Genomic DNA, 21,880 nt, shown 5'->3' on the forward strand with positions numbered 1-21,880 from the left:
CCAGTTCAGCGAACCCGATGCAGAATTAACATCCAGTTCATGGTTATCCCAAAGGTGCTTTTCAAAAGGCAATAGAATGGAATAGGAACAGAACAGAACAGAGAAATGAATAGAATGGAATAGATAATGGAATGGAATGGAATGGAATGGAATGGAATGGAATAGATACTGGAATGAACAATGGAATGGAATAGAATAGAATAGAATAGAATAGAATAGAATAGAATAGAATAGAATAGAATAGAATAGAATAGAATAGAATAGAATAGAATATAGAATAGAATATAGAATAGAACAGAATAAAATATAGAATAGAATAGAACAGGATAGAATATAGAACAGAACAGAATAGAATAGAATAGAATAGAGAAATGAATAGAATGGAATGGAATAGATACTGGAATGAAGAATGGAATAGAATAGAATTAGAATAGAATAGAATAGAATAGAATAGAATAGAATAGAATAGAATAGAGAAATGAATAGAATGGAATAGGTGCTGGAATGAAGAATGGAATGGAATAGAATATAGAATAGAAAATTAGAATAGAATAGAATAGAATTGAATTGAATTGAATTCTTTATTGGCCAAGTGTGGTTGGACACACAAGGAATTTGTCTTGGTGCAGATGCTCTCAGTGTACATAAAAGAAAAAGAAATATATTCGTCAAGAGTCCAGAATCATCAGGTACCACACTTAATAATAGTCCTAGGGTACAGTAAGCAATCAAATTATACTAGGAAACTGGCAATTGGGTTTTTTTTCCTTGAAAACCATGCAGGAGAACAAACACATCAGGGCAAAATCCAGAGATCCACCTGCATCTGAAAGACAAAGGTCTTTTGAAGACAGCCAAGCCCATCCCCTAGACAGAAAGGAAAAGTGTTTTGAAAGAGGGATAAAAGAAATGAATCAGAATAGGGTTGGAAGGGACCTTAGAGGTCATCTAGTCCAACTCCCTGCTCAATCAGGAGACCCTTTACCGTTTTAGACAAATGGCTGTCCGTGATGGTGCACCCACGATTTCTGGTGGCAAGCTGTTCCATTGGTTAATTGTCCCCACTGTTACCTAGTTGGGTCGTGGAACGTCTACAAGAAAACCACCAAACTCAAGATGGCAGCCAGGACCCACACAATTCAATTCAAACCTTATCTGCAAATATTCTTTTCTCTGGGAAGGCTCTTTATAAGCTTACACAGCCTTTTGAGTGTGTTTGTCATGTCCCTGACGGAGTCTGAATCCGAGGGGGAAGGCAAAACAGCTGACGGAGAGCGGGAGTGTGGCTTCCGTCGGCTGTGGAGGAAACTGGGGAAGGGCAAAGTCCGGCTGGGCAGAGCAGGGGAGAGGTAGAAGGGAGAGGGAGTTCAGAGGAAGACCCAGGCCCACCCCCCACTCTTCATCCTGGGGCACGCAGGGAGGAACGGAGAAGGGAGCAACGTGGGTTGCGTGGCTTACGGGGGAGGAAAGGGCCCTGATTCCCTTCATTAGCCACAGCTGGGAAGGGAGTTGAAAAGAGATGCATGATGAGTGCGGAAGCTGCCAGGAACAAACGTGAATTTATCTTGTGTTGACTTTGCTTCTCTGCGTTCCTGGCGCCCTCCCAGCGGTGTTGAATTACTCCCGTTCTTTCCCATCTGGAATTCCTTCTCCCGCTCCTTTTGCCTTGATTGGACTTATACTTTTTGTTGACCACGTTTTGGACTTGATTCTCTGCTCCTGGGAGAGTTTTTCTCCAGCCCAGAAGGTAACCAGGACATTGGGGGCAAAGTTGGAGCTAATAAAGGGACTCCAATTGATTATCTGACTGTGTTGCCATTGTGCCACGCCCCTTTGGGTCATCACAGTGTTGTGATGTGTCTTTTTTATTATTATTATTATTATTCCTGCCTTTTAGTTGGCTCTAACAGCTCCGGAGGCTCCCTGTGTTCTACCAGTGGCCGGATCCTGATGGGCTCCCCACCCGGGATTTATATGGGTTCCTCCCCTCCTGGAGCCGAGGCAGCCCCTTGTTTGAAGTACATGCCTTACGGCGCCTCACCTCCCAGCTTTGAAGCTCCAGAACTGCCTGAAGAAACTTTGATGGAGGTATGGAGGTTGGCAGAGACATTGCAATGGAGGGTTAATGGGGTACCGGGAAGTCCTCAGCTTACAACCATTCTGTCAGGGCTCCGGCAGTGTCCCCCGTTTAAGTCATAACTCTCGAGCCGAACTTCCAAAATTTAAAGATGATTTATTGGGAGTTAACATGTCCGGCACTGCCTGGGTGTAGCCGACTCTGAGGCACATCATTCATTGTCACCCTTGACCCTGGTTTTTCCCCCACCCCACCCCCCGGGTGTGTCGTAATTCATATTCTCCAATGGGACACATCCATAGCCCAGAGTCATCAATCAGGCTCTCCAGTTAGAATTTTGCGCGGCAGAAACTTCAGTCACCTGGTTACTATCTTTGAAAAAACATTTATGGAATGCACTTTCGATTTCCAAGCTGCCACACTGCTCCCCCCTCCCTTTCTGTTGGCAACTCTAAAAAGACCATAGAAATATTTTATGAGTTGACACATTCGTTTAGTGGCCATTTGAAGTTAACCAAAAAAAAGTGACTGACGGCCATTTCTCACACCTGCGATCCGAAAATTCAGACACTTGGCAACTGACTCATATTTAAGACGGTTGGTGTGTGATCCCCTTTTGGGATCTTCTGACAAGCAAAGCCAATGGGGGAATCCAGATTCACTTAACAACTATGTTACTAACTGCGGTGATTCGCTTAAAAACGGCGGCAAGAAAGGTCGTACAGCGGAGCCAAACTCCCCTTAACCAGTGTTTCGCTTCGCAACAGCAATGTTGGGCTCGGTTGTGGTAATAAGTTAGAGGTCCACCTGTACAGGTAAACAAAACCGCCTACGTCAAAGATTTTAAAATACAGTTATCTTAAAAGGCTGCCTGAGCGTCCTTGTTACAATTCTCCTTGGTGCTATGTATAAATATTTGGCATTTTAATTGTTTTTCATTTGTTCCTGTGTTTTACGATGCATGCTGCCAAGAGACCCTTGTTGAGATGGGTGGCTACGGAAATCAAATCGCTAAGTAAATCTTTACCCAGCCCCAAGGAATTTTACAGTCTTTGCCAGGACTAATATTTATAGCAACATTAATCTGAGGTGTGGGAAGGCTATGTGGCAGGGGGCATATTCTTTTGCACTTAGCCCTACTATGCCTGTCCGGAACATTAATAACCCAACTTCGCAAGCGTAGAAAGTCTTAAGACCCTTTGATTCACGGGAGGCTATGCAGGTACAGGTAGTCCTGGTTTTACGACCACAGTTGACTCCTGTTCTGACCCACCTCCCCAAACACAACAAACCCTCTGAAGTTAACTCAAAAGATTCCTTTATTAGCAGCGCCGGCAGCCCCGGCAAAACGTTTCTCTCTCACCGCAGGCTAACCAGTCCGTCTGCAAAGAGATGTATAGTTGTCTCACATCGATTCATCTCCGTCCCCAGCCTTTTATCCCCAGAGCTTGGATAGGGGCTTCGCTAGCAGCGGTAGCTCTTCCGTCCCAAGGACCGGCCCATAGATTTCCACTGCTCTCCTCTCCTCTGTTTTCTGTGCGTCAGGGACTGGACATAGCTGTTCCACATCAGCCACCTCCAGACCTGGGGGCTGTTGACTCTCCATCTGAGGGCTGACGGATGGCCCGGGCTCCGCCTCTGTCTCTGCCAGCTCCGCTTCCTCTTCCCCCTTGGAGTTCCCAGGCTGGCCTGATCCTGACTCCCACACTGCCGCCGCCTCTAATTCAGCTGCTGGAGAGGCCAGCGGTTGACAGGCCACAACAATAGAATAGAACAGAAAACAACAGAACAGGAATGAATAAAATAGAAATAGAATACTTTATTTGGCCCAATGGGATTAGACACACGCAAAGGTTGTGTCCTTGTGATGGCCTCAGAGCCCAGGTGGAGATTAAATAGTCATAGCAATAGCACTTAGACTTACATACCGCTTTATAGTGCTTCCCAGCCCTCTCTAAGCAGTTTACAGGGTCTGCCACTTGCCCCCAACAATCTGGGTCCTCATTTGACCCCCCTCAGAAGGACGGACGGCTGAGTCCACCTTGAGCCTGGTGGGATGTGAACTGCCAAAATTGCAGGCAGCCGGCAGTCAGCAGAAGTAGCCTGCAGTACTGCACTCTAACCACTGCCCCACAGAGGCGCCCTTTTTTAAGCTGGTCTTTTTTTTTTGCTTGCTCCTCTCCAGAGGGAGCACACGGACACCCTGCGCCACTTGAACTTGATGCTGGCGTTCACGGAGTGCGTGCTGGACCTGACAGCCGTCCGGAGCGGCAACCCGGAGCTCTGCAACTCCGCCGTCTCCCTCTACCAGATCCAGGAGAGCGTTGTGGTGGATCAAATCAGCCAGCTAAGCAAAGACTGGGGGTGAGTGATTCCTCGAGCTGCTAGCTTTCTTCCGTAGAAATCTCCTCCTGCCCAGGACGGTTCATGGTCCCAAAACCGTTTCAAACATCCCAGATTTTATTTATGGTGTTTTTTAAAAAAAATAATAATTTGGGGGTAGTTTTTTATTTTTTTATGATTGTAAGCTGTCCGGAGTTACCCTGAGGCAAGATGGGTGGCCAGTAAAAATGTATAAATAAATAACAGGAACTCCTCACACGATTTCATGCCTTTGTAGAGGAAAGGTGCGGATACGTTGAGTTGATAACAGGCTCACGTGGCAGGTTGCAACCCATAATAATCAGGAGCAGCCTTGCTTTTATCCTTAAGGGAGTGGGGATGCAGACAGAACAAGAACATCGTAGAAGAGAACGAACTAAAATGCAATAGGACAGGGATAGAATAGAAGAGGAATGGAATGAAATGAATTAGGAATAGGAATAAAATCAGAATCAGAATTAGAGATAGAATTAGAATTAAGGATGAGATGGAATGGAATAGAATGGAACAAGAATAGAATAGAATTACAATTGAGGATAGAAGAGAACAGAAGAGAAGAGAACCGGAATAGAACAGAACGAAATCGAATGCAATAAGAACAAGAATAAGAATAGACAGGAATGGAATGAAATGAATTAGAATTAGGAATAGAATTAGAATCAGAATCAGAATTACGAATAGAATTAGAATTAAGGATAGAAGAGAACAGAAAAAAAAGAACTGGAATAGAACAGGAACAGAATAGAACAGAACAAAATAGAATAGAACAAGAATTAAATAGAATTAGAATTAAGGATTGAATGGAATAGAATATATGGAATAGGAATAGAATGGAATAAAATAGAACTAGAATAGAATTAGGAATAGAATTAGAATTAAGGATAGAATAGAACAGAATTGTTTATTGGCCAAATGTGATTGGACACACACAAGGAATTTATCTCCAGTGCATAAAACTCTCGGTGTGCATACAAGCAGCAAGTGATAAATCATGTTCATAATCATAAAATACATTCATCATAAATCATTTAAATACAGCACTCTGTGACAGTCATAGGATACTAAATAAGCAACATCAATCATACTAGGATATTAAATAAAACAGTTCATATAAATCATAAGATAGAATAGAATTCTTTATTGGGCAAGTGATTAGACACACAAGGAATTTGTCTTGGTGCAAATGCTCTCAGGGTACATAAAAAGAAAAGAGACATTCGTCAAGAGTCAAGAATCATCAGGTACAACACTTAATAATGTGGGAAGTCAAAGAAACTTTTAGTTTCCAAATGACAAATAATAGTCACAGGGTACGATAAGTAATCAAATCATCAGCTACGAGCAACAAAATTATAAGTCTCCTCAAGCCTCAAGATAAATAAGTTTGATAATAATCAATAATGATGCAAAATGCAAAGACCAGAAAATAGAAATAGGAGGACTGTGGCAAAAGAAAGCAAAAATAATACCAACGGTCCATAGGCATCTTGGGTGCGATCGCAAAACCTCTGGAACACCACTGGGGACACCATTGGTGTTGACAAAATTCCACCGGTCAACCGCAAAAGGCGGCTTTCCTTAGAACGGCTGACATCCCAAAGGTGCTTTTTTCAAGAGGCGACTGGAGTTCCTTGTTTTTCTCGGAAGACGTTTCACTTCTCATCCAAGAAGCTTCGTCAGCTGTGAATAGATAGCGGGAAATGGAAGGATTTATACTCCCAGGAGACTGCTGGTCCTTTGCATCCTTTTAAAGAGTCGTTGAGGCCACTTGGAGGTTTGTCTATGTCCCCGGGGGTCACCTGAGTGGTGCAAATGGGCGTGGAGCCTTCTACAACAGTTCCAAGAAAACTCTACTACCCATTTGTACCACTGAAATGATCCTGAGGACGAAGACAAACGTCCAAGTGGCCTCAACGACCCTCTAAAAAGAATACAAATGACCAGCTGTCAGCAAGGAATATAAATCCTCCCATTCCCCACCGGTTAGAGCGGAAGAAGCTTCTTGGGTGAGAAGCGAAATGTCTTTTTTTTAAAAAAAATAAAAATAAAAAAGGCAAGAAAGTGGAGTTGCCTCCTTTGGAAAAAGCACTTTTGGGACAACCACGGCCTGGATGACCCGAGAATCTCCACAGACGTTCAGACCTCCAAAGTTGCAACAGGAAGTGGGGGAGCCAGGGGAGGAACCCCCTCGTTGAGAACCCTGAGTTCGTAGCCAAGGAATGATCGGCGTTGTTTCCTCTTTTGTTTCCTGCTCTCCAGGCAAGTGGAACAGCTGGTCCTGTACATGAAGGCGGCCCAGCTCCTGGCTTCATCCTTACACCTGGCCAAAGCACAGATCAAATCGGCCAAGCTGAATCTCTCGACTGCGGTGAAACAAGGTGAGCCCCCGACGGCCTTTTCCCCTTAGGAATAAAAATTGGGGGGTTTTCCAATCTCGGGAGTCCGTGCGAAATGTGCCTCGTCAGTCAATCCCTCAGAATAGAGCTGGAAAGGACTCTGGAGGTCTGCGCACGCCCGCGCAATCCCCACCCACCCAACCCCGCCACCCGCACTTACCCGCACTCTGCCTCGCAGCTGATTTTTCGGCTGGTTTGAGCAGGGGTGGGATTCGAATTTCTTAACGGCCGGTTCTGTGGGCGTGGCCTAGTTTGTGGGTGTGGCTTGGTGGTCATGTGACTGGGGTTTAACATAATCAGAGTTGGGAGGGACCTTGTGGGTCATCTAGTCCAACCCCTCCCCCTTCCCGCTGCCCAAGCAGGAGACCCTATTTTGGTAGGAGTGGCACGCTGACTGGGAGTGGCTAGGTGGTTATGTGACTGGGGTGGGCATGGACAGGTGGCCATGTGACTGGCAAACCAAATGCAAGTGGTCCTCGTTTAATGACCAGGCTTAATGGCCAGTTGCTTAGCAAGTGTTTTTTTTTTTGCCAGTTTCCAAGGCCTGGGGAGCCGTGGAGAGGGCAGGGCGAGGCCCGGGCAGCTACGGGGAACTACGGGGAGGGCTGGATGTGGCCAACTCAGCATCGCTCATGTCAAGGGGTGCTTCTCCTCGCCTGACCTCTCGTGACAGTGGGGATGCTGCAATGGTCATAAGTGTGAAAAGGGCTCATAAGTCACTTTTTTCAGTGCCGTTGTAACTTTGAATGGTCACTAAATGAACTGTTGTTGTAAGTCAAGGATTACCTGTACGAAAATACAAAAAGCTTCTTTGCTTGTAAAAAGCTGCAATCATTAGATTGAAAAATACCTGCAAGGCAGAGTTACGAATCAGGCAGGGTGCCAGAGCACCTTGAGGAATGAAAATATTTAAAATGCAGTGATAACTATCAAGCAGCCAACTCTTGCTCATAAAGTGAAACCCTTTAGCAGAGAGGTCATTTAAGCTCTCCAGAAAAAAGCACACCCAGGAGAAGAAATCCTTGGATCCATTTCTCACTCACCTCACAAGATAAGGAAATCACCCGGATTTCAAGAAAGGTCACATGCCCCCTCAGAAAGGCAGTAAAAAAAAAAAAAATCAGTCCCAGGGCAACTGAATGGAGCTGAGTGTTTACTGGCCGGATGCCCTTCCTGTCACCAATGAGGAGTTTTGTTCAGCAGATATATTCTCCTCGTGCCCAGAGAGAGAAATATATCTGCTTCTACCTAGGATCAAAGTCACAGCCAATTGTGAGGCGAGAGCTCCACCTCTAAGCCACCACACCTCTCCTCCACCGTACACTACATGAACATGACTAAACAAATAAATGAAAACATACAACATTATGCATATACCCTCTCTCATTCTGTCGTAACAGCCAAAGAGCCAAATGGGAATTATTATTATTATTTTTTTGCTAATTGGCTGCATTTTTTTTCCTGTTTCCTGTTCCTCCTTTGCAGTTGTCAAAAACCTGAACGAGAGGTACAAATTCTGCATCGCCATGTGCAAGAAGCTGACCGAAAAGCTGAACCAGTTTTTCTCAGATAAGCAGCGCTTCGTCGATGAAATTAACAGCGTCACGGCCGAAAAGCTCATCTACAGTTGCGCGGTGGAAATGGTAAGAACGCAGGGAAACTGACCGGATCGATCACAGAGAGATAAAGAGATAGAGAGATACAGATAGGTAGGTAGATAAAAAGTTGGAAAGATAGATAGATAAATAGATGGAGACAGACAGGAGAGAGAGAGAGAGAGATTAGCTAGAGACAGACACAATAGATAAGACACGATAGGTAGGTAGGCAGGTAGAGAGAGAGGAGCAGACAGAGAGATAGATAAAGTGGGGGGAGAGAGACAGGATAGACAGACGATAAATGGAGAGAGAGAAGGAAAGAGATAGATAGAGATAAAGAGCGATAGAGATGGAGAGAGACAAAGAAAAATAGATGGATAAAGAAATAGATTCAGACAGATAGATTAGATATAGATGGATGAATGGATGGAAAGATAGATAGATAGATAGATAGATAGATAGATAGATAGATAGATAGATAGATAGATAGCAAGAGGGGGAGACAGGATAGACAGACGATAGGTAGAGAGAGAGAGAGAAGGAAAGAGAGAGATAGAGATAAAGAGCAATAGAGATGGAGAGAGACAAAGAAAAATAGAGAAATAGATTCAGACAGATAGATTAGAGATAGATAGATTAGATAGATAGATAGATAGATAGATAGATAGATAGATAGATAGATAGATAGATAGATAGATAGATAGATAGATAGAGGGAGAGGGAGAGACAGGATAGACGGTAGGTAGATAGAAAGTAGGTAAATAGAGAGACAGAGAGATGAGGAGAGACAGAAGGATGATAGATATTGTAGTGTAGATAGACAGACAGACGATAGACAGAGAGAGGGAGAGACAGGAGAGATAGGAGAGAGAGAGAGAGAGAGATAGTTGCATGGTGGAAATGGTTAGAAAGCAGGGAAACTGACCGGATTTATCACTGTGCAATAGAGAAGGCAGTTCACAGAGTGTTGTAGGGCTGGTGGGGAGGCAACATGCAGTGAGCGGCCTTCTTTGCATGGGTACAAGTTCTCAACATAAAACCAACCATTCCTTGTAGGCTGATCCCGAGGGAGGGGGTCAAACGCGTCCTAAGTCATGAGTCCCTTTGCGCCCCGCAAGAGATCTAAGTCCAGTTCAACTTGAGTGCTCTTTCTTATCTCCCGCTCATTTCCCTTGACCATTAATAGCTCAGATTCTTGTATAGGTAGTCCTTGACTTAACAACGGTTCGTTTAGTGACCGTTCAAAGTTACCGTGGCCCTGAAAAAAAATGACTTTGTGACCCTTTTTCACACAACCGTTGCAGATTCCCCCCTGGTCACATGATCAACATTCAGACACTTGGCAACTGACTCCTGTTTATGGCGGTTGCAGAGTCAAGGTCAGATGATCCCCTTTTGCGACCTTCTGACAAGCCAAGTGAAGTCAGATTCACTTAGCAACTGTGTGACAAACTTCACACACACATACACACACCCCGCAGTGATTCGTTTAACAATTTTGGCAAGAACAGTCATAAAATGGGGTAAACCTCACTTAACCACAACGTGAGGACCCAAAGGGGCATGGCACAACGGCAACACAGATAATCAGTAGGAGTCCCTTTATTAGCTCCAAACTTTGCCCCCAATGTCCTGGTTACCTTCTGGGCTGGAGAAAAACTCTCCCAGGAACAGCCTTGGGCTGCAGAGAATCAAGTCCAAAACATGGTCAACAAAAACCGTAACTATAACTCCAATCAAGGCAAAATGAGATAATTAATCCAGCAGGGCAAGAGAAGGAATTCCAGACGTGAAGGAAGAGCCATAATTCAACACGGTTGGGAGAACTCCAGGAACACATATAAGCAAAGTCAACACAAAATAAACCCACGTTTGTTCCCAACAGCTGTCGCACTCAGCTTGCTTTAAACTCCCTTCCCAGCTGTGGCTAATGAAGGGAATCAGGGCCCTTTCCTTCCCCGTAAGCCACACAATCCACATTGCTCTCTTCTCCGTTTCTCCCTTTGTGCCCTAGGATGAAGAGGGGATAGGCCTGGGTCTTCCTCTGAACTCCCTCTCCCTTGTTCTACCTCTCCCCTGGTCTGCCCAGCCGGACTTTGCCCTTGCCCGGTTTCCTCCACTGTCAATGGAGCCACACACCCGCTCCCAGTCAGCTGCTCCTCTTCCTCCTCCTCAGATCATTTATACTTTATACTCCTTGGAACAGCCTGAATCTCCCGATTTGATCTGTTTAGTGACTTCCCAAGTTGCAACGGCACTGGAAAAAAGGACTTGCGACCGATCTTCGCACTTAACAACCATTGCAGCGTTCCCAAGGGTCACATGATCAAAATTTTGGACACTGTACATCCCCGCCTGTGTTTATAATGTTCGTCATGGCCACTTGGCCACCTTCCCAGCCAGCAAAATCAAGGGGGGAACCCAGATTCACTTAACAACAGCGTGATTCACTTAACAACTGCAGCAATTCGCTTAACAGCGGTGGCAAAAAGAAAAATAAATAAATCTTGGGCCCCATTACTGTCCTAAGCTCAAGGATTACCTGCGGAAAGCCTCCTGCTGCTCAGGCACACAAAACAACTCCAGCGCAACCTGAGCACCTGGAGATTAATTAAGAGCGCTTTCGACTCATTACTTCTTCCTCTTAATTTGGGGGGGGAAAAGTTTTGGTGAGGCTGTCGGTTAGATCTTTCATCAGACTTCATTATCCAGAGTTTGAACAGTCCCAGGGCTGCGAGGTCCCAGGTGCTTTTGTGATGGAAGGTTGAAGCCTTTCCAAGAATCTACCATAAGTCGTGTAGTTGGAGGCCCTAAAGATGCTCAGAGACGTGGTACAGGATAAGAGAGGATATAGAATAGAATAGAGAATACAACACAATAGAATAGAATTAGAAGAGAAGAGAAGAGAAAATAGAAGAGAAGAGAACAGAGAAGAGAAAATAGAATAGAATAGATATTGGAATATAGAATAGAATAGATATTGGAATAAAGAATAGAATAGAGTAGAATATAGGAATAGGATAGAATAGAAAATAGAATAGAATAGAACATAGAAGAGAAGATAAAATAGAATAGAATAGATATTGGAATAAAGAATAGAATAGAGTAGAAGTTAGGAATAGAATAGAGAATATAAGAGAACAGAGAAGAGAAAATAGAATAGAATAGATATTGGAATATAGAATAGAATAGAGTAGAATATAGGAATAGGATAGAATAGAATAGAATAGAAAATAGAATAGAATAGAACAGAGAAGAGAAAATAGAATAGATATTGGAATAAAGAATAGAATAGAGTAGAATATAGGAATAGAATAGAATAGAAAATAGAATAGAATAGAACATAGAAGAGAAGATAAAATAGAATAGAATAGATATTGGAATAAAGAATAGAATAGAGTAGAAGTTAGGAATAGAATAGAGAATATAAGAGAACAGAGAAGAGAAAATAGAATAGAATAGATATTGGAATATAGAATAGAATAGATATTGGAATAAAGAATAGAATAGAGTAGAATATAGGAATAGGATAGAATAGAATAGAATAGAAAATAGAATAGAATAGAATAGAACAGAGAAGAGAAGAGAAAAGAAAATAGAATAGATATTGGAATAAAGAATAGAGTAGAGTAGAATATAGGAATAGAATAGAATAGAAAATGGAATAGAACAGAGAAGAGAAGAGAAAATAGAATAGAATAGAATAAATGAATAGGAATAGAATAGGAAAGGGAATAGAACACAATAGAATACAATAGGGAAGGGAAAGGGAAAGGAAGAGAAGAAAGCAGGGGTCTCCAACCTTGACAACTTTAAGACTTGTGGATTTCAGCTCCCTTTGCTGGCTTTGGTTTCCTGGCTGAGGAACTCTGGGAGTTGAAGTCCACAAGTCTTTAAAGTTGCCAAGGTTGGAGACCCCTGGAAGAGAGAATAGGAGAAATGAACAGAATAGAAAAGAATACAATAGAATAACAGAGTTGGAAGGGACCTTAGGGGTCTTCTAGTCCAACCTCCTGCTTAGGCAACAAACCCATTTCAGATTATTCAATCTCTTAAAAACTTCCAGTGATGAAGCACCTACAACTTCTGTTGGCAAGTTGTTCCACTGGTTAATTGTTCTTATTGTCACTAAATTCCTCCTCAGTTCCAGGTTGCTTCTTTCCTGGATGAGTTTCCACCTGTTGCTTCTTGTCCTGCCTTCAGGGGCTTTGGAGAATAGCTTGACTCCCTCTTCTTTGGGGCAGCCCCTGAGATACTGGAGCCCTGCTCTCCTGTCTCCCCTGGTCCTTCTCTTCCCTAGACTAGCCAGGCCCAGTTCCTGCAACCGTTCATCGTATGTTTTATCCTCCAAGTCCCCTAATCCTCTTGGTTGCTCTTCTGTGCACTTTTTCTAGAGTCCCAACATCATTTTTATTTTTTATTTTTTTACATTGTGGCGACCCAAACTGGATGCCGGATTCTACGTGTGGCCTTACCAAGGCCTTATAAAGTGGCATTAACACTTCACGTGATCTGGATTCTCTCCCTCTTTTAATGCAGCCTAGGATTGTGTTGGCTTTTTTGGCATCTGCCGCACGCGGCCGGCTCCTATTGAAGTGATTGTCCACTAGGAATTGTTCAGAACATCTGCGGCATTTTTGCCCCCTTGGTATCTTTTGAAGTCCTCTCTTTCTCCACCGTAGTGGACTCTGGCTGTCATTAAAAGGTTCAGGATTTTTTTTTTCCCCTTAACCAAAGCAAAAATACTGCTTGGAAATGAAATGGATGGCAAAGAACAGATAATCTCCGACTTACAACCATACATCATTCAGAGTTACAACAGCCCTGGAAAAAAGTGACATAACCACCTTTCACACTTGGGGCCATTGCAGCATCCCCGTGGTCCTGTGATCAAAATTCAGGCCCTTGGCAACTGGTTCGTAGTTATGACAGTCGCAGGGTCCCCCCCAGGGGTCACATGATCCCATTTTGTGCCCTTCCGTCAAGCAAAATCCACGGGGAAGCCAGATTCACTCAATAAATGGGTTTTACTAGCTTAAGACCTACAGTGATTAATTCAACAGCTCTGGCACGAGAGGCTGTAAAATGGGGCAAAACTCACTTAGCTGTCTTGGTTAACGGAAATTTTGGGTTCGGCCATGGTTGAGGACTACTTATAAATATTGAGGATTACCTATAAATATAAACAAACAAATGGTTGAGAGAGAGAGAGATGGATGGATGGATGATATACAGAAAACTAGAGATGGGTGGATGGATACATGATATAGAGATAGATGATAGATAGGGATGGAGGATGGATGGATGATAGAGATAAGAAGATAGATAGATGAAAGAATATGGATGGATAGATATGGATGGATGGATGATCCAAAGATAGATAGATAGATAGATAGATAGATAGATAGATAGATAGATAGATAGATAGATAGATAGATAGATAGATAGATGATTGGATGGATCGATGGATCGATAGATAATGATAAAGATACATAGATTCATAGAATAGATAGATAGATTGATAGATAGATGGATGGATGGATAGAGGAATAGATAAATAGAGGGATAGATAAATAGAGGGATGGGTGGATGATTGGATGGATGGATAGATAATGATAAAGATACATAGATTCATAGAAGAGATAGATTAGATGGATGGATGGATGGATGGATGGATGGATGGATAATGATAAAGATACATAGATTCATAGAATAGATGGATGGATGGATAGATAGAGGGATAGATAAATAGAGGGATGGGTGGATGATTGGATGGATGGATGGATGGATAGATGATAGATAAGGATAAAGATACATAGATTCATATAAGAGATAGATAGATAGATAGATAGATAGATAGATAGATAGATAGATAGATAGATAGATAGATAGATAGATGGATGGATGGATGGATGGATGGATGGATGGATGGATAGATGGATAGATAGAGGGATAGATAGATAGAGGGATAGATAGATAGAGGGATAGATAGATAGAGGGATAGATAGATAGAGGGATAGATAGAGGGATGGATGATTGGATGGATGGATGGATGGATGGATAATGATAAAGATACATAGATTCATAGAAGAGATAGATAGATAGATAGATAGATAGAGTATGATCCAAAGATAAAAGATAGATTAGACAGACAGATAATCGGACGGATGGATGATCCAAAGATGATAGATAGACAGACAGACAGATAGATAGATATATAGATATGGATGGATGAATGGACCAAAGATAGAAAAGAAAAGAGAGAGATGTGGATGATCTAGAGATGGAGGGAGGGCAGGAGAGCGAGGGGGTCTCCTCTCTTCTTGCCCTCTGTTCATCTGCCCCTCTTCCTCCTCCTCAGGTCCAGGCAGCAGCCTTGGATGAAATGTTTCAGCAGACCGAAGACATTGCTTACCGGTACCACAAAGCCGCGTTGCTCTTGGAAGGCCTGGCGAAGATCTTGCAGGACCCTGCTGACATAGAGAACATAAACCGTTGTACGTGTGGAGCTGGGGGGGTGGGGGGGGGTTGAGGGGAGGACTTTTATAGATTGTGCACTTCGAGCAAAGCACAGCGCAGCCGTAAAGTAAACACCACCATCCTATATCATCCTTCATTAATATGTATACCTGGATACAAAAATTGGCATTTGGGGGTTTGGAGGCCGCTCATTTGAGCCCACGCGTTTCTGTTTCTAAATCACACAGCGACCCTCAACCAGTCCGACTTACGGCTGCCATTTCAGCTTCAGTGACGGCCATAAGTTCAGGATCACCCGCAAAAACGGAACACGGTTTTTGATACTCTCGTGCCTGGACTCCCAGGTCACCATTGCGTCACAAACACTATTTTATTCCATCTTTTCCTTCCTAAAAACTGATTTTAGGAGCGCGTTGACAACAAGCTAGAATCAACAGCCTTTTATAAAATTAGAGATTTAAACTTTTCTATAGATCGGGGGTGGCTAACCTCTTTGGGCTCCTGTGCCAAAAATTGTGTGCACACCAGCGCGCACTCGTGTGCCAGCACCCAGAATGCAATGCGCGTGCCCTGCTACATGCTCACACAATACCCCACCCCCTTACCTACACTGCGCCTCGCAGCTGATTTTTCGGCTGGTTTGAGGCCTTTTTTGACCTCCCGGAGGCTTGGAAAAAGCCTCTGCAAGGCTTTTCAGGATGAATTATAGGCCCGTTTTGCCACTTCCGGTATTACAGGAAGTGACAAAACAGGCCTATAATTTGGCCGGAAAAGCCTTGCAGAGGCTTTTTCCAAGCCTCCGGAGGCCGAAAGCCTCAAACCAGCCAAAAATCCAGCTGTGGTGCGCGCATGCGCGGTGAGATAAGTTTGCCTGCGGCTCATGCGCCAGGACAAATGGCTCCGCGTGCCACAGGTTCGCCATCACGGCTATAGATAAAGGAGCTGGTTTGAAACCCAAAGATTTGATTACAGCTACTCCTCCATTTACAACCTTTTCGTTTACTGGCCGTTTGAAATTACAACAGCAACTTGAAAGAAGCATGGTTCTCACACTTACGACTGTTGCAGCATCGCCTCATGCTCACATGATCCAAATTTGGCAACCGGCATGTTTATTTTACAACAGGATCCACGTGATTCTTGCAGAACTTCCCAGCTGGCCTCCGACGAGGAAAGTCAACGCAGGGAAGCTGGATTCGTTTTAATGACCGTGGTGATTCCCTTAATAAGTGCCGTGATTTGCTTAACAACCGTTCCCCCCTCCCTCCCCCCAAAAAATCATAAAATTGGGCATAACTCAATCATCACCTGGCTTAGCAACAAATGTGTTGTGGTTATAAAGTGAGGATTTCATGTACAGAATGCAATGATCTCTATCCAAATAGAATCTATCGGTGCTTTTTCAAGCGGCAACTGGACACTCTGGTTTTTCTTTGAAGACGTTTCGCTTCACATCCAAGAAGCTTCTCCAGCTCTGACTGGATGGCGGGAAAGGGAAGGGTTTATACCCCTTACAGATAGATGGTCATTTGCGTCCTTTTAGAGCTGTGATGGCGAACCTATGGCACGTGTGCCACAGGTGGCACGCAGAGCCATTTGTGCCGGCATGCCAGCTGCAGGCAAACTTAACCTCACTGCGCATGCGCGCGCCTCACAGCTGATTTTCTGCTGGTTTGAGGCCTTTTTCGGCCTCCCAGAGGCTTGAGGAAGGCTTCTGCAGACTTTTCAGGCCGAAAACTAGGCCCATTTCGTCACTTTCTGTTTTTCTGGAAATACCGGAAGTGACTAAACGGGCCTAGTTTTCGGCCTGCAGAAGCCTTCCTCAAGCCTCTGGGAGGCAGAAAAAGCCCTCAAACCAGCCGAAAGTCAGCTGTGAGGCACAGTGCAGGTAAGGGGGTGGCAGGGGAGGTGGAGTTTGCACACGCATGCGTTGGGGTCAGCATTGTCTCCTGGGTGCTGGCATGCGAGTGTGCAAGCATGCGCACAATTTTTGGCACAGGAGCCCCAAAAGGTTAGCCACCACTGTTTTAGAAGGTTGTTGAGGCTGCTTGGAAGTTTTTTCTGTGTCCTCGGGGTCACCTGAATGGTGCAAACGGTTTCAGTTATCTGCCATTTTTTTCCTCTGGAAATCCATTCCTCTTCCCACACCATTCAAAGAAGGTTCATCCCAAATTGTACGGCTAAAAGTCTGTAGAGATTCTCAGTCATTCAGGTCATGGTTGTCCCAAAGGTGACTTTTTTTTTTTTCAAGAGGCAACTGGGCTTTCTGTTTTTTTCTTTAAAGACGTTTCCCTTCTCATCCAAGATGCTTCTTCCATTCTAACCGGATGGTGGGGACAGGGAAGGATTTATACTCCTTGCAGACAGCTGGTCGTTTGCATTCTTTGAGAGGGTCGTTGAGGCCGCTTGGAGGTTTATCTGTATCCTCAGGGTCACCTTGAGTGGTACAAAAGGATGTGAAGCCTTCTTGGAACCGGTGAAAGGACCGTGTTGTAAACAGGAGATACGATCCTATTTGTTGTAGACTGGTGATAATTCCCCTCCCTCCTCCCGTTGAGAGCATGTTCAATCAGTCAATCAGAATTGAGCTGGAAGGGACCTTGGAGGTCTTCTAGTCCAACCCCCTGCTCAAGCAAGAGACCCTAGACCATTTCAGATAGCTGGCTATCCAGTCTTTTCTTAAAAACTTCCGGTGATGAAGCACCCACAACTTCTGGTGGCAAGCTGTTTGTTGAGGTAATTCCCCGTTAGGAGAATGAGCGCATGCAGGGAGACGTATTTGAGTGTTTGAATAATACACACACAGCATACAGATACACTGTACAGTAAACGTTGGTTTTTACTCCCAGAAATGTTAAGCAAAGTCCAAACAAGCAATCCAAAGTCCTTCACAGGTAAATCAGTCAGTTTTTAGTCCAGGGATAATTCAATAACAAAGTCCAGTGTCAAAAAACAGTTCAGTATCAGACTTACATTAAATCCAGTCATATCAGTCAATTAGAAGAAATGGAGCAACAGCAATACTTTCCAACAGAAGGAAACAGAGATACTCACTCAGACAGATTCTCTTCTGAGACTAAGACTAAGACAATCCAAGTTTCTGGCTCCATCTTATGGCTGTTTGAGAAACCACACCCAATTGCATCCTCTTGCATTCTCTTAAAGATATAGTACTAAAATGTTTATCCTGGTTTATATATTTCTAACCCAAATAGCTGTTAGGTGACTCATACTCCTAATACCGTTCCACTGATGAATTCTTCTCACTGTTAGGAAATTCCTCCTTAATTCCAGGTTGCTTCTCACCTTGATTAGTTTCCACCCATTGTTTCTTATCTTGCCTTCAGGGGCAATACTGGAATCTTAATGTAGATAACCCCTTTCAAGGGCTCACCACCCATCTCCTGTTTACAACACAGCTCTTTCAGCGGTTCCAAGACGTTTCCACACCCGTTTGCACTACAGCTAGTCCTCGACTTACAACACTTCATTTCGTGACCCTTCGAAGTCACAACGGCACCGGGGGTGGGTGGGATATGACTTGAGACTGTTTTTCATGCTTACGATCTTTCTAAGCATCTCCACAGTCGTGTGATCAAAATTCAAATGTTTGGCCATTGACTCATACTTAAGATCATCGCCGGGATCCCCTTTTGCGACCTTTGGACGGGCAAAATCAGATTCACACCAAACAACTAATTGATAAAGTGACAAGACATCAGGTGCAGCGATTCGCTTAACAATGGTGGCCAGAAAGTTCGTAAAAATGGGGCCAAACTCACTTAACAAATGCCTCCCTTCACATCATAAATTTGGGGCTCGATCTTGGTTGTAAGTCGAGGACCCCCTGTATTGAAGGGACCCTGAGAGCACAAATAAACCTCCAGGTGGCCTCAGCAGCTCTCAGAGAGAATGCTAACAACCCGATGACTGGAAGGAATATCAATCCTTCCATCCTCTACCCTTCAGTCAGAACCGAAGAAGCTTCTGGGATGAGAAGCGAAATATCTTCAAAGAAAAAAAAACAGAAAGTCCTTTTATTAGGCTAATGTGAATTCCTCTCATTCACATCCAGCAAAGTCCCGGCAAACGGTCTTTCAAGGGTGATTTACAACCACAGAGCTTCTCAGGCTTGGAGAGCTGCCAGGCCGATAGCTTCCAAACGCCATGCTGTAGCAGAAATGACTTGGCAAGAAGTCAGGACCAGATCTTCACCCTAATTGTCTCCTACAAAACCCCACTCCCCTTTTTGCTCCTCTATTCCCTATGGGAGAGACCATTCACCATCCACCTGTGCCTTTACTCCGGAGTCGACCTTTGTTCCTTAGCCTGTTCCCTTCTCCTGGCAGCTCTGCACATGCGCCCACTGGGAACAGGCTCCAGCTGTTCTTCTTCCCCACTGATCACTGACTCCAAAGGCAGCTGGTAACTGTCAGACGGCCCCGGCCCCATGTCTTCCTCTGACGCCGAGCCTTCGTCAGAGACTTCTCCAGACTCCAGGACCGGCCCGAGTTCCTCCCCAACCTCCTCACTGTCCAAGTCTGCGTTAGTTCCTCTGGCCGACCACAACACCGTCTCTTAAAAACAAAAGCAACTTCAGGGCCAATTACAACCCGGAGGAGTGAAAAATCTCCCGTCTAGCTACACAATCCTCCCAACCGATATTTGAGTTTATGTAAAGTAAAAGTTGCAATACACAGCGAGCTTGCAAACAGTTGTAGATCTCTACCTTAGCGTACTTCATCCCGGATGCTGCTTTTTTTTTTTTCCTTTCAAGTTTTGGCTTGACTAATCCAGATCAGGCCCTTGGGCTGCAATGCAGAGCATGTATTTACTCTCACCCACGCTGATGTCTTAATGCTTTGTTTATTATTTTCCTTCGCTTTGTTTTTCAGATAAAGCTAGTATCGAACGGAGACTCTCAGCTCTGTGTTGCAACGCCGTCGCCGTCTATGAATAGACTTCCCCCTGTTCTACTCCCCGGAGGACCACTCAGCGTAGCCAAAATCTGGGCATTTCCCATCCCAAAGGAAAGCTGGCTTCTATCGAAGGAAGAAGAAGAAGAAGAAAAAAAACAGTTCGTGAAACGGGAGGTGGAAAAAAATGCAAATAATGTCGGGGAGAAAAAAAAAATGTCCTTAGACAAACCATCTTTTGTTTCACAGCCAGGCGGGAAAGACTCTTGGTATAAATTTCCACCGCTATTTGGATCTTAGCAAGCAACGATTCGCCATCTTCGTAGATTACGAGAGCGCGGAGTGCCTCCTTCTCTGGAGAGATGACACGCACGCGCCCCAAATTTTGGTTCCCGCTTCGGGAAACGGACGGGATGTTTGCCTTGCGGAACAAAACCCGAACGAAGGCGGCGACGTCGTTCGCTCTGGACTTCCGTCCCGCGAAGCTTTTCAGCCGGGCGTTGGCGTGGCGAAGTCTCTTCCAACCATCAGGATAAATTTTGCAAAAAAAAATAAATTAACTCGAGAAGGCAAAACGACAGACCTTTTTAGCAGGTCGATCGTAGACGTACGAGCTTAATGTTCTTCCCGATCCCTCTCGCCCGGATACTTTATATTGCACTAATTTACTAAAACTGTGTATACAGAAAAGGCACAACTTATCCATTCTTCCTGGCCGGGCAGAGAAGGGGGAACGATAATTCATTATTGACTCTTGTTGGGGTGCAGGAGAGACACCCCCACCCCCCAAAAAAAATAATCATTGCAAAAAAAAAAAAAATACACCCTCTCGAACTTCAAACCTCTGCAGCTTCTTAGGAGACGTTTCAAAGTTGTGTCGATGTGTGTCGTCAGGTGAATTCTTTGGTTTTGACAGCCCTTTTTTTAATCTTAATACTTGAGTAATACTCTAGAGCGGCATTTTTCTCAACCTCAACTTTTGAAGAGATGCGGATTTCCAACTCTCCAGAATTCCCCTATTTATCCGGCTGGGGAATTCTGGGAGCTGGAAGTCTACACACACACGTCTTGGCATTGGTCAGATTTGAGAGAGAGAAAAAAACTGACTTTCGGTAACATTCTGGCTTGGGTTTCCCGCCCTCTCCTATATCCTGGCTTGTTTGGTTGCTTAATTCTTCTGTTGCATGCCAAGTTGTGTCTCTCCCTGAGGAAAAAGAAAGAAAGAAAAAAGACACAACTGCCACCTGGATGGAACAGGGTGCTTCTGTAGCAGAGGCGTTTCTTAAATATATATATATATATATAGCATTAAGAATTAATTATAATCAGGTTTATCTGGAGCAGCTTTTGAGGGCGTCTGTCCTGTTGTCCGCCTCCACCCCCTCTGCTCGACTCAAAAAAAATGTTATTTTACAAACGGAATTTTTGTAGTTGGTCCTCTTTTAACTTTTAGAGGCTTTCTTACTGCCTATCACTTGAAAAAGAGGAGCCGGGGTGGGTGGGGGGAATAAGCTTGTTTATAATGGAATCATTTCAATCCCTTCTTTTTTTTTCTTTAAAAGAACAGTCAAAACCTCCTTGGATGGAAGTTGATTGGCATTTAAGAACCGTCGGATTTTATGGAGGGTGAAGAACATGAGTTTCGTGCAGTTTTTTTTTTTTTCCTTCTCTCCTTTTCCCCGTCTTTTAATTTTGTTTTCCTTTGACAAAAGTAATGTACTTTTTCCTTTTATTTATCAGTACAGACAATTTCGGAAGTTCATTTGAAAGTGTGCTCTCTCTCTCTCTCTCCTTCTTTTAATTTATACAACGTTTGTATTTTTAAATCTTTAATACGGTGTTTCTACGACTACCTCTCCTTTGTAACTGCATGCGTTTAATTCTCGACCCGTTAGTGTACTAACTGAAGAGGGGGGGAAAAAAATCAACCCTGTTGATAACTTTTATTATGGCCTGTATAAATGTATATTAAAGTTACAAAAAGAAAGCAAGTGAAACAATAATAAACTGATACTCAGATGTTCCTATATA

At 43.9% G+C, this 21,880-nt stretch overlaps 1 protein-coding gene across 1 annotated transcript in view; it reads left to right on the plus strand.

The window, feature by feature from the left end:
• Positions 1-21,880, plus strand: part of ULK2 (unc-51 like autophagy activating kinase 2) — a 143,708-nt gene extending 121,828 nt beyond the window's left edge. Inside the window, exons 22-27 of the mRNA XM_087924738.1 lie at positions 1,898-2,088; positions 4,263-4,441; positions 6,719-6,837; positions 8,341-8,498; positions 14,815-14,950; positions 19,829-21,880. Of these exons, the coding sequence (XP_087780864.1) occupies positions 1,898-2,088; positions 4,263-4,441; positions 6,719-6,837; positions 8,341-8,498; positions 14,815-14,950; positions 19,829-19,893 (848 nt within the window). The 3' untranslated portion in view covers positions 19,894-21,880. The remainder of the gene's footprint in view (positions 1-1,897; positions 2,089-4,262; positions 4,442-6,718; positions 6,838-8,340; positions 8,499-14,814; positions 14,951-19,828) is intronic.

This window comes from Pseudonaja textilis, chromosome 1, assembly GCF_049901715.1.
Source record: "Pseudonaja textilis isolate UNSWEBS1 chromosome 1, rPseTex1.2, whole genome shotgun sequence".
NCBI lineage: Eukaryota > Metazoa > Chordata > Lepidosauria > Squamata > Elapidae > Pseudonaja > Pseudonaja textilis.